The following is a 12,292-nucleotide window of genomic DNA, read 5'->3' as shown; positions in this document are numbered from 1 at the left end:
GGCTTGCTCCAATTATCATAAAGATACAATATAGCGAAAAATGAAAAAGGCGGATGTAAGAAATCAAATTTTGCTTATTGCTTTGGCTTTTTCTCAAAGACCTCGTTCCAATATTTCATCATACTCTCACAGACCCGTTCAAGTTTCTCCCAGGATTTGAATTTCTTTTCCAGCTCACAGGCAACCCACTTCATCTCCGTCCAGAACTGTCTCTCGACGCCTTCACCCATTTGCTTTATAGTTTCTTCCGGTACGGTCCATGGTCGAATGAACTTGCCGGTGTGGTCCCGAACGGGGTCGATTGGGTGGTCATCGAAGATTGTAGCAGGGTTGAACTTTGGAACATTCACATGGACAAAGAATGGTCTAGGAGATGGGGCGACAGATTCGTTCTTGACGCGCCAAAGTCCTTTTTGAATCAGGCCGTAATCCTCGGTTGGGTCAAATTGAACCATGGCCGAACCAGCCATGCCGTTTGGTGAGTGATGTCCGATTGCGCGAAGGCGCTCGCTCACTTGGTAGAAAGAATCACCGACAGCTGTAGCTGCTGTGAGGAAAGTTTCTTTATCCCCTTCACCAGCGGCACCTTGGGAGAGGAGTGGGTAATAGTAGCCTGGGCCATAAACATTATAGTATGCAGCAAGCAGCAGCGTCTTTGCATGATGCTTCTTTGAAAGCATGATTTCCCCGGATTCAGTGGAGGCTCGTTCATTCATATTGGGGATTGGTGAAGAAGCAATAGTGTAGTATTGGTGCGATGCGCTCGAGGACCAGAAGTCAGGGAACAGAACCATCTTTCCGGAGGAGAACGGTTCCTTGTGGAATAGTTCGTTAGGGTCGTGGAGGGGGAAGGCATCCGCATCAAGGAAGAGAAGTTCTTCAAATGAGGCAAAGAGCATCGCAAATATCTTGTACTGGTAGTGGGAGATTTTGACTTTCTTAGGTGCAGCTTTGAGCATATTCTCGAGGACGACACATTTAGCCTGCAGTGCAGGGAACACTTCGTTACAGATGTATGGTTCGAACTCGTCGTTTGTGGCCAGAAAAACTTCCATCGGTAGGGAGCAGCCCCTATTCCGGAGCATGCGGAGGGAAACAGTCAGAACAGGTAGGTAACTACCTCCCGCCGTAGACACCAAACCACGGGTACCTGGTGCGTAGAACGGCTTATGGCGGCCACTGTTAACTTCGACAACAAAATCAGTGTGCAGCTTCTTCATCAGTTCCACGTCCTTGATAGGCATTCTCATATGATCCGGTCGTTTCTGATCATTGCGGTCGGGATAAAAGCCAATATCTTTCATCAAAGCTTTACCCTCTTGCTTCGGCGGCTCGCAGGTAGGTGCATATCGCTCTAACACCGGCTGGAATGCGCTCCAGAAGGAAGCATGGAGCTCTGGGATATTCTCGACGGGTCTTGATGGCGCATGAACAGGGCTCTTATGGTACCCCAGTGCTGGCACGGTCCACCGATTATTCGACAGGTACAATAGCACTATCAAGATTATACCGCCGGTCACAGCAAACCGTAACCGTGTACGAAGTGACATGGTCGATATATCCTCTGCACTTTTTCCCCTTTGACGACAGGAAGTAGACTTCTATTGGAATCCGATTTTATCGAGTCAGTAATATTATTTACTTTGGTGGATACGCACATAGGCATCATAACCAATGTCAGCTAAGGAGACAGATAGAGTCAAGACCTACAGCTCTATTGAAGGAGATCGTCGCCTTCCACGTCGTGATGATGAGCGAGCGTTAGATATCTTTCACATCTCGCGGAGTGGGGAGGAAAGGGGAGAGAGAGGATGAAGATCGAGTTCCTCGTCCTACGTCGATGTAGGAAGAAGAAACTTGGACATTCTTCTCGTCCAACGGCTGAGATGAAATGCTAAGGATTAAGCCAAGCTTAGCAAAAAGCAAAGAAAAAACAAAAAAGTCGAAGGCCGAAGTTGCAGTCACATGATCGTCTATACGAACTGTGAGACAGCTTAAATATGTGGACAAGTAGGGACGGAGGAGAGATGGAGAGGAGGCTCTTCTCGTTTGAAGACATGAGACATAGACGTGTTTCTCTGTCTATTAATAGTTAGTGTCGAGTCGTTCTTCTTATATAGTACATGAAATTAAGGATGCTATTAGTAGAGGGGGAAAAGCAACCCCTTCAATGACTGGGTAATAATCCGAGATGATGTTGCCCGCAATTTGCTCATGTTGTTAGACTGTCAGTCTCGCCGTGCGTCCCAAACATATCCTCTGTCCTGTCGAGGCCTAATCCGTACTTTCTGGGCATAGATCTTTCAAGCTCAGCTACGATGATGACATCTTGGTAGCCATTGAACGACGATATCTGAGGCCGGACAGTTCAGGAGGATCATCAAGAGTTGACTCTCTCGTCGGCCTCCACGGGAAATCATCCTTGTTGTCACTGTTATTGACGAACTGCGTGGCCCAGTCTGATTTCGCAGAGAACCCGCCTGTCCGACTCTGCCCATGCTTTTTCCAGTGGCTTGAAACAGCCCGGGGACTGGGAGACAGATTAAGCAAAAGGAAAACGTAAGTACTAAAGAGGTAGAGAGCCCAGCCTGTAGCTACACCGATTACTGCAGCAACACCGAAGAATTTGTACAGAGGCTATATTCGGGGTTAGCGCAGGGATCCATCTTGAAATGAAATGGATCCATAAACAGTAGAGTAGAATCAAAAGACATCTAGACAAAAGATGGAACCAAGGGTCCACTACATACCTCGAGTTTAGTAGACATACGCCACGGCAGAAGACTGATGTACAGCAGGTGGGATGAAAGTTCGATCAGTGGTGCTGCTAGGAACCTCAGGGTAGAAATAAATATACTTGAAAAGAATACAAGAGGGTAAACAGTATAATACGCCAGGGTCCTAATAATCGACGCCCAACCCATCGTATGGAGCTGGTGTAGGTCTGGTATACCGAGCTGGTATAGAGGCAATCCCAGAACCACAATTGCAGAGATAGTAACCCCTAGATGGGTTGCCATCTGCCCCTGGCCGTACATTGTAACTAGCAGACACAGACCTAGACAGTATTATGTTGCTCCTGTGTTGAGGGTATTATCAACGCCCTAAAACCAGGGTTTATCACTTCATATGTAGGTCGCGTGAGGTTGTCGACACCGCCTGGTATTAGATGGCGTTTTGCATCCTCAAGTAGTCAAACCCTTTCGTAGCCAAAGAGAAGACTATGATAGCGGGCTATCTACCAACACAAATAGATATAAGAAAGATGTAACAACATACAAGAAGCTGCTTTTCTCTTGCTTTCGCGTTTTATCAGATCGAAGTTGGTCCGGAAACGGAAAAATTATGTTCCTGTGATTTTTTTGAGCCTAAGCCCTAAATAGGTAAGTCTCTCTGCTCTACTTCTTCTCCTTTAAAGATTTGAACGATGTAAAGATAAAAAAAAAACAAAAGGGATGCCGCATAACTCCCTCTATCGACTCTCAAGGTGCAATAAACTGAGCCGGTGTGCTCTCGAGCTGACCTAGCAGTGCTGTTTAATTCCTCCACCATTTTATGAGTGACTGAAGCGTGAAAACTATGGGGAATGCCCCTTCGAAAACCCCCGGCGCAACGGCCGGAGCAGACAAGAAAGTGAACCGCCGGACCTCTATACAAGCGTTGTCGGGTTCAAAGGCGCCAGCGGCAGACCCGTCACACTCGAGAGAGAGCGCTACCGGACACCATGCTGCTCTAAAACAGCAAACTCCCGTTCACCAGCGGCTTCAGTCACGGACTGTTGAGACACCCATGGGTAGCGGTGGCGGGGAGAGACTGGAACGTCATAATTCAAGAAAGCATCGTGAGGGCGACCAGTATGATCTTCCGATTCAATCCAGGGGATCACAAGCCGTTCACCCGCCCCAGGCTGTGCAGGTACCTGACAATGTCGCTGCATATCGGGATCAGGGTGAAGCCTCGACTCCGAGGCCTGTCAACATATACTATGCTAACCCCTCGAACCTCACACGCCCACCAAGACTACCCCTACCTATCGGAGATGCTATGACTGCACCCGGCTCCCCGATTACAAGTGGCTCGCTAGGTGCAGCCATGGCATTCGACAAGGCCAATCTGGAGGTGTCGTCCGAGAAGTCAGAGCTGGATCCTGCGATTGATGAAGACGACGTTGTCCAAGACGAACTAGACTCCATTGTCCCAACGGGGTTTAACAAGTCTGTTCCCACAACTATCGACTGGAGAGGTGGCGGCGAGAAAGTTTATGTGACTGGTACATTTGTGAACTGGGCAAGGAAGTTCAAATTACACAAAAGGTTGTTTACCATCCACCTACTATCACGGAAGAGGTGAAATAAGCGTGAGAAATGGCTAGTTAACCGATTTATTACAGTGATATTGAAAGTGGACTTTTTACCACGGTGCTTCAGCTGCGACCTGGCACGCATCATCTAAAGTTTATAGTAGATGGAACTATGAGGACGTCGGATCAACTACCTACAGCAGTTGACTTTACCAATCATTTAGTTAACTACATTGAAATAAGCGCTGATGAAATTGAGCGGCCGCGGAGAGAAAGCGATAAGCCACCTAAAGTCATAATACCACCCGAAATATTTCCTCCCAAAGTCCTCCCAGAATCCTTACCTATTGACACCACCGAATCGCCTGAAGAATCTGATAAGGAGGAACCAGAGGAAGAAATCCCAATGGGAGACTTCCGTAATATTATCCCTCAATTTTTGGTGGATATTGATCGCAATGAAGATGGCCAGGGGTATCATCAGGCTGCCAATGTCATCCGGGATTCACGAGCTCCGCCCATGTTACCCCTGTTCCTGGCTCGGTCGATATTAAATAGCACAACACCCATGAAGGATGATAACAGTGTGCTTAATTATCCCAATCACACGGTTTTAAACCACCTGGCAACCAGCAGCATCAAGAATGGAGTCCTGGCGACCAGTGTTACGACTAGATATAAACGAAAAGTACGACCTTCCTTTAATGCCCATGCTCCTACACGTCGTTTTCGGTCCTACTAGAATTATACTGACTTCATATATAGTATGTGACAACCATCTTGTACAAACCGACTGGGCCGACATGATATAACCCTTGGGATATTCAGACTCCCTTCCCCCAAATCTAGTTTGAATTGGATTGGGATAAAAAAAATACAAGCGTGAAACTGGATTCGATTCGTTCCTATCAAAAGAGACGGTGCTTTTTGGAGGGATGGACAGCAAATCACCAGTTATGATCATTTACTTTATTTCTTTTATTTTTGAGGCATGAATATTTAACGACACAAGGATATGCATATTCTTTTTAATTGGCCGGCAGATACCAAGCATTGGATACGCGAAATGGAAATACCCAGTGGAAGGACGGGCGGAGGTTGGTTGGACGGATAATGGTATCTTCAGGCCTTGGAAGGGAATTAATCAGCAGACAATAATGAAGATACCGGTGTTTTCTCTATTCTCATGCTTTCGTTCCATTTCAACTTGTTTTCTTTTTTTCTTTCTTGGAAAAGATTTACTTGCATCTTCAAGTTCGAGCCAACTTATAGACGCTATGGGCCAGAACCAAACACCCCGTGGAAATGGAAGGGCCTCAGCCATAGAAAGGCTGCAGCCATGAGCCAAAAATAAACCAAGTGTATCTCAAGCCCCGGAAACTTCACACGAACTCGACTGACATTGGCTGGCGTTGTTGCACAGAAACCTCCCACGAACATTACAGGCTGCGCATAGTTATTATCGTGGTTTCACTTGCTCTTCAGCTCGTTTCTACGAGTCTTCCATCACCACTCACCTGGACCTTAGATCCGGCAATTGTTGCACATATTCGCTCTCTCACGTAGTTGGGCATGAAGCTGGGCATACATAACCGTCTGGCTTGTTTGATGCGGCAGCGGCTGAGCACACTGGGTACATGCAAGTATTTTGACGCTACATAATATCTTTTCAAGAGGTGCGTTGTGTTCAACATACATTTCACTCAGCCTGGCTATACTAATATGACATTAGGTGGCTTTTCTTGCTGGCTGGTTCAGCATCGTATTTTCTCTTGTCTCTTGGCATATTTCTTGCAGAAGAATGTTTCGCCATCGACATATCACATACAGTGTTATCTCCACCAGGTACCTTCTTCAAGTTATACTGAGTCTCACTGTTTAAAACCAATAACAACGAAGCAACAGCTGTAAACGTTGCCCGAACAGGCTTCAGGTGTGACTTCCCAGTCGTACTACATGTGTACGGCTCACCCCCAAGGCATAGCGTACATTGATGTCCTCAAGACGATGAGCATTAGCTATCCAATAGCCTCAGATACTAATACTAATGCACGGTCGAAATATGAGGCTGGTGTTCGCCCGTATTTCTGTCTCACCACCAGTCTGCTGACCCTGGCTGGACCACCAGAGCTATGCCACAAGAGGGTCCCGCCCTCCGCAGTGATATCTTCGCCTGATAACATGATTTTGCTCTCTATCTAGCCTCCCGATGTGGTACGGTCGCTCTGTGCCACTAATCCCTGTCTATTACGTGAAGGTTAGGTTACCTTATAACGTGGTTTATTATCTTGTTGAGCCGCATTGTCGATTCTTTCACCTTGCTCTCCCAGGGCTCAGCTGATACCATGATCTTCGTGGGGTAATACGAAGGCAGCTCCGACCAATCATCCTGACCTCTTTTTCTCCTAAGACCACGGGAGCTGGATTCAAATATAAGCTGCTACCATGTGTAGTATCTCTGTTGTACAGTATACGATCTGTTGCTGGACGAGGCGCATCGTATTTCATCTTCACTTTCAGACAATATAGGCTTACCGGCCAATAACGGTCAATTCCCCGACAGTTTCTATTTCCATCTACAGCTTTTCTGATCGGCATTTGGCAATGATTTACGGTTGAGATATATTGATCTACCTGGCCAGCACGGGAGGAGAGGCTAGACAAATAGACCGTGACACAACATTAATTAAGGTGGTAGTATATGCTCGAAGAATAGGTCCAGAGGCGGTTGTTTGTGAGGGGCATATCCCCTCAGGAATATCCGTGGGACATGTGGTAATGGCAGATGCATGAATCTACGACTATTTAAAGGGCTCTCATCTCCCCTATCCAGCCTGAAATTTATCACCAAACCAATGCAAACAATCCTCTACGAAATAAAACACAAGTGAGCTCTACTCTGGCATTTCTCTAGCATTGACTCCCTAAAATATCAAGCACAACCCTCTCACAAAGTATATAGCACCAGACATCATCGGCAACAATGAAGTTCACCGCAGTATTTGTCCTCATTCCCCTTCTTGGAGGCGCCATTGCTGCCCCCAAGGCTGAAGTAGTGATGGAGGCTCCAATGCTCCAGAACTCCGACATGGAAGCAAGCTCCCAGCTCATGGGTGTTGCTGCTGCTCAGTGCCCTCCCAGCCACCCCTTGTACTGCCGCGCATACAACTTCTGCTGCGTCAGACAGGCTGTCTCCTGCTGCCCAAATGCATGCTGCGCCCCTGGCACTCAATTCTGCGGAAGCGACGGCCACTGTTACCGCCGTGGATAGAAAACTTCTTCAGCTCTGAAGGCCTGAGTGAGCAGTTCATTCAAATCAATGCATTCAGTCATTCCATGCAGCTAATATATATATATATACATATATATAGAACAGCCTCGATCGGGATAGAAGTTATGATCGACCGACGAACATTCACGATTAATCTGAGTCTCTTTTTTTCTCTCTCTATATTCCCTGAATAGCAGAAACCAGCGCGGGTATCAAGGGACGATAATCTTAGTGGTAGTGGTAATATCCGTTGTCTCAATCATCCGGCATCATGCCCACCCTTTTTTGCTTCTTGATGCCAGCATTGATCAACGGTGATCTCCACGCAACGCTTATTTGTGTCTCCGCTGTTTAAACTTAGTTTTATTTATTATATGTTTTCGGGGTTCAAATTTCAATGCAAAACATACCATGAGATAGCTGAGGACCTTTCTCCGCGTTGAAGTACTATGTAATGCAAATTCGTATGTTAGTTGAAAGCTGCGATTTCATCCTATGTATCTGATATGTCCACGTGATACTTGATTGATGTTCATATATGGCCCATGTCGATAAGGACGCCGGCAGCCTGCAGCTCTCTTGGGGCGGAAGACGACTGACTACTTATGGAGGAGAGGCTGGGCTGGGATAGCTTGTGGCCTAGAGTACATAACAGCTGCATAGAAGAGGTGAGAGTATATTATGGGTATGGATTACATATAACATAGTAGGCGAAGAACCTAGTACTTCCCTCCATGAACCCCTTTTCTCCATGCAATGCAACCAGCCGCCCCCGATGCCGTTCCCAGGCTTATCCCGCCCATTATAGCGTCTAGCGGCTTGACGACGAGGGTAGGTCTTTTGTCGATAGCTGCAGTGACAGTAGCAGCGGCAGTTCTGCCCTTTCCCAGCATCATCATTCCTAGACCTCCGATCAAACCTCCGGCCGCAATCCACCTGTCCGCTTCACACTGCCCCTTATTCTCCAGCAACCTCCAGGATCTGTCTTTCCACTCAATATCCTCTTTCCCCCACATTTTTGCAGTGAGCATTACGCCTGAGACCATGAATCCAGCTAGGCCACCGCGGCTGGCATGGATGAGGAGCCGGTTGCCATGTTGGGATGATAGAAAGGCAGATGGTTCTTTGTAGAGAGTTGTCAGTGTTGCGGATAGGACGGAGAGGATCGAGCCAGCAGTTAGGCCGGCACGGAGAACGTGGATGGTTAATATTGTCTTGGACTGCGGTTGGTCCTCGGAGTACTCTGGATGTGGGAAGAGCTTGTCCATCTCAACGACCGCACTTGACAGGTGTTCTTCTTCGTCCTCTCGGTAAGTGTATGATGAACAACGAACAGGTTAACACTGTATTTTTCAGTGTTCGTTTTTCGGTCGATTAACAGCAAGGCTGTGGCTCCCACAGCTCAAAGCGACATGTGCATCCTCGTATTCTAGCCATCTTTATCAAGAGGATGGGCGAGGGGGAGGGGCCATAATGTCTTAGATTGCGCCCTGCCGGTATATACATTCATATACATATATCTCCGTGCGTGCTATCGCCCAGCCATAATAAGACAATGTATGTCTATGTGTATGTATGTCGATGTCTCTATGAGCTGAGGAATGGTCCGTGGTTTAGGTTTCGATGGTTTTAGGGTTGACCTTTGCTGATTGTTTAAAAGATGCAACAAATAGTGGATAAGAGCACCTCGTTGGCTCGATTTAGGCCCTGCGAGCAACCCAGAACCCCCAGCGGAGCAGCGGGCACAGGCTGCATCTGCATCTCAAAGGGCTTGTTTCGTCCTCCAATCATGGCATTCGTAGAGCAGACATGTTGAGAGAAAAGACATGAAGGCGCCACAGGCAGCGGCCAATAGGCAACGGCGTAGTGCCTAAAGAAAGGCTGTTTTTCCTTCTTTTCTTTTTGAGATGCGAGCAAAACGGACAAGGTCGACTCGCTCACGCGGGTGACAGGATGGAATATGTATCTATTATTATTATCTCAACAATCAATGGTGGATTTGGCCCCTCTGCAACAATGGGGAGTTATCACTTCTGGAATCCAATAGTTCGGCGGGGACGACATGCGCAAACCCTGCAGGTAGATGGATGTCAAGTCTCAGATTCCTTGTTATCACGGAGGGATCTTGATACTGGCTGTTGTTGTCTCTCCAGCATGACTGCTTCTCACGTCTCTTCTGTCTCTCTTCCTTTCCTCTATCCGACAGCTGTTCTTTTGGCTTGAACAACCATCGACCGGCTGCTTTCACAGGCTTGATGGGCGAATCTGACATTGTTCGATGCAGCTAGGGACCGTGGAGAAACACTGGTGAAACAGCATCGCGGTCGTGAGGCCTAGCCTGTCCCGAGTACGACGGCCGCCCCTGTGTACCGATGTACTATGTATACATGCGGTACTAAGCACGCAAAAAGGGCCCATTAATAACTGTGCTATGTATGCATGAGGGAAGCCAGTCGAAGTATCCGTTAGACATATGTATGTACCTCTGGAACTAGGACGGCCAGGCTCCGGTCAAATTGTGTGTATATAAGTCTTTTTCCGTAGTGTAAGGAGATGCGCATCCACGGAGGTTGGAGGCGACATCTGCTCCTGTTTCAGCTTTTTGACAAAGCCCCCATTGTCTCTCTCTCTCTCTCCTCTCTCTTTATATTGATGGGAAGCAGTATATTATCCGGCCGTCTGTAATCTGTACTCCGTACTTTTGTTGGATAATCGTTAATATACGGGGAACAGTGTGATTCGTGAGGCTGTCGCAGCTAGCCGCCATTCATCTTGCATTCTTCCATCCGCCCTTGCGCTTCTCTCTCTTCTCTTCTTTTTTCTTTCTTTCGACTCCCTTTCACCTCTATCGTATCCAGAGTCTTCTCGCGCGGACGGCATGTCTCTGCTGCATGCTGTGTTTCTGTAAAGACCGTCCCAAGCGCATTCTTCCTGATCGTACCCTGGTGAGTACAAACACGGAACAGCCTTCCCTCATACCCTCCTCCTCCTCCTCCCCCCCAAAGCGTCCAACGGCGAGAGAAAGAGAAGAAAAGGCCATCTCTATCTCTGTCTGTCAGAGAATCTCAGACCGAGAACCCCCTGATACCGGGTTTTTTTATTGCTTTTGCAACCCCCTCGTCCCTTGTATCGCTTCTTGTTCCCGCCCGCCACGGCGACCAAAACCTCGTATGTCAGGGGATTAAGGGATCGAGAGTGGGCTTTGGCCGATGCGATCTCTGTCTCTGTCTCTCTTCTGCTTCTGTTTTTATAATATGACCCTGTCGGTTTGCTTGGAGTTGATTAGCTTGTGGCTTGGGCGGTTTTTCATGTCTTTTCCTTCGTCCTTCTTTTCCTTCTCGTCTCACAGCGTCTGCTTCTCTCGTCACGGCGGCTAATAGTGTGATCGCGCATGAAAGATTCAGGGAGACAAGATCATCATACGGACGGCTTCTTTCATCACTCGCTCGCTTAAGGGGTTTTTTTGTTCTCTTCTTTGGAACTTAAGAGTTGAGAGTTGGGCGGCAGCTCACTTCAAGCTCTACAACCATACACGGCCTTTTCGACTGATATACAACAACCCACAACTCCAGCGCCTGACTTCTATTACGGAGAGAGATACATACACGTCTTTCGCTACTCTCGATTGGTTGTGCGCAAGCTCTTGTCGTACCATATTCTCTTTACACGACTGTCCTGGTCGTTGAACTACCTTCGGCTTCTTACTCCTTCGTGAACATGTCCACTGCTGTTGCACCCCCAACAGCAGCGCCGTTGCCTCCAATGGTCGACCGAGACAGAGACCTCAGCCCCAAGTCATATCCTACACTGGCGCCTCTATCGACCTCGCTGTCTTCAGTATCGACGCCTTCGCGGGGCCCTGCACACGATTACGCAGGAGAGAAGACGACTCCAGATGATAAGCGGTCACCCAACTCGTGAGTCCAGCCCAGTATTCCCCTTCTATATATAAAGGTTTATGCGCAGGTTCAATTGCGCATATCTTATCATAGCTCTCTTCATGCTAACCATATATATTAGGTCACGGAGTGGGGGACCAGCTCCAAAAATATCCATCAAGAAGGAATCCCCATCGTCTCCTAACATGCAAGCTGGACCAGCCAGGCACCGTCCACGGAAACTAGACCTTTCATCAGTGGCGACCGGTCAGGGCCCTACGACCGCAAGAGGACCATTGACAGCTCGAGATGGACTGGCAATGCATGATGTTGGGCTTGCATGTCTATCCCCTGGATTCCAAACACAAGATCCCAACATGAGAGAACAGCTTCAACGAAGTATCTCGGTCAGAGATCAACAACGGTCTATCATCGAGTCTCGTCTGCAGAAATCTGCCAAGGGAGACGGTCCAGATACTGCCAAACCCTCAGAGTCAAACCTTTTTGGCTCCTCAGGCCCAAAGACATCTACCAAGAAACGACCTCCCCCGGGTCTCTCGATCGTTGCTCCGTCTGCCTCGACCTTTGCCAACGAACGAGTAATTCAATCTGCACCACTTAATCAAACATTCACCGGCCGCCGCCAACCTCAACCTCTAACTCGTCATTTTGTCAACCCTCCAGATTTTGCTCCCTCCCCACAGGTAAATCATAACCCTGCGAACCAAACAAACAATCGTCTGCCACCAATATCAGATGTATTCGGCACCGATGCATTAGTCCCACGAGATAGAGACAGAGACCGCGAAGCAAGCTCTAGAAATGGGTTTGGCCCACATCCCA

The 12,292-nt window shown here is 47.9% G+C and overlaps 6 protein-coding genes across 6 annotated transcripts in view; 2 read left to right on the top strand and 4 right to left on the bottom strand.

The window, feature by feature from the left end:
- Positions 1–74: 74 nt before the first annotated feature.
- MCYG_05405 (conserved hypothetical protein) lies at positions 75–1,550 on the bottom strand (the record flags this gene model as incomplete). Its single annotated transcript, XM_002845490.1, has 1 exon — positions 75–1,550. One exon carries the CDS (start codon positions 1,548–1,550, stop codon positions 75–77), a length of 1,476 nt encoding a protein of 491 aa, XP_002845536.1.
- Positions 1,551–2,313: 763 nt separating this feature from the next.
- MCYG_05404 (uncharacterized protein) lies at positions 2,314–3,020 on the bottom strand (the record flags this gene model as incomplete). The annotated part of the gene is made up of 2 exons (XM_002845489.1): positions 2,314–2,637; positions 2,751–3,020. 2 exons carry the CDS (start codon positions 3,018–3,020, stop codon positions 2,314–2,316), a joined length of 594 nt encoding a protein of 197 aa, XP_002845535.1.
- A 559-nt stretch (positions 3,021–3,579) lies between these two features.
- On the top strand, positions 3,580–5,042 carry MCYG_05403 (5'-AMP-activated protein kinase subunit beta-2; the record flags this gene model as incomplete). The annotated part of the gene is made up of 2 exons (XM_002845488.1): positions 3,580–4,313; positions 4,391–5,042. The coding sequence occupies 2 exons, from the start codon at positions 3,580–3,582 to the stop codon at positions 5,040–5,042; spliced, it is 1,386 nt and encodes a 461-aa protein (XP_002845534.1).
- A 3,248-nt stretch (positions 5,043–8,290) lies between these two features.
- Positions 8,291–8,839, bottom strand: MCYG_05402 (conserved hypothetical protein; the record flags this gene model as incomplete). Its single annotated transcript, XM_002845487.1, has 1 exon — positions 8,291–8,839. One exon carries the CDS (start codon positions 8,837–8,839, stop codon positions 8,291–8,293), a length of 549 nt encoding a protein of 182 aa, XP_002845533.1.
- Positions 8,840–10,327: 1,488 nt separating this feature from the next.
- On the bottom strand, positions 10,328–11,010 carry MCYG_05401 (uncharacterized protein; the record flags this gene model as incomplete). Its single annotated transcript, XM_002845486.1, has 3 exons — positions 10,328–10,502; positions 10,660–10,831; positions 10,995–11,010. The coding sequence occupies 3 exons, from the start codon at positions 11,008–11,010 to the stop codon at positions 10,328–10,330; spliced, it is 363 nt and encodes a 120-aa protein (XP_002845532.1).
- Positions 11,011–11,288: 278 nt separating this feature from the next.
- The window catches only part of MCYG_05400 (conserved hypothetical protein), a gene marked incomplete at both ends in the record, with an annotated part of 1,635 nt that continues 631 nt past the window's right edge, over positions 11,289–12,292 (top strand). The window contains 2 exons of the mRNA XM_002845485.1: positions 11,289–11,488; positions 11,592–12,275. Of these exons, the coding sequence (XP_002845531.1) occupies positions 11,289–11,488; positions 11,592–12,275 (884 nt within the window). The remainder of the gene's footprint in view (positions 11,489–11,591; positions 12,276–12,292) is intronic.

The sequence above is a fragment of the Microsporum canis genome, genomic scaffold (genome assembly GCF_000151145.1).
Source record: "Microsporum canis CBS 113480 supercont1.5 genomic scaffold, whole genome shotgun sequence".
NCBI lineage: Eukaryota > Fungi > Ascomycota > Eurotiomycetes > Onygenales > Arthrodermataceae > Microsporum > Microsporum canis.
This window is presented reverse-complemented; position numbering and strand designations above follow the sequence as displayed.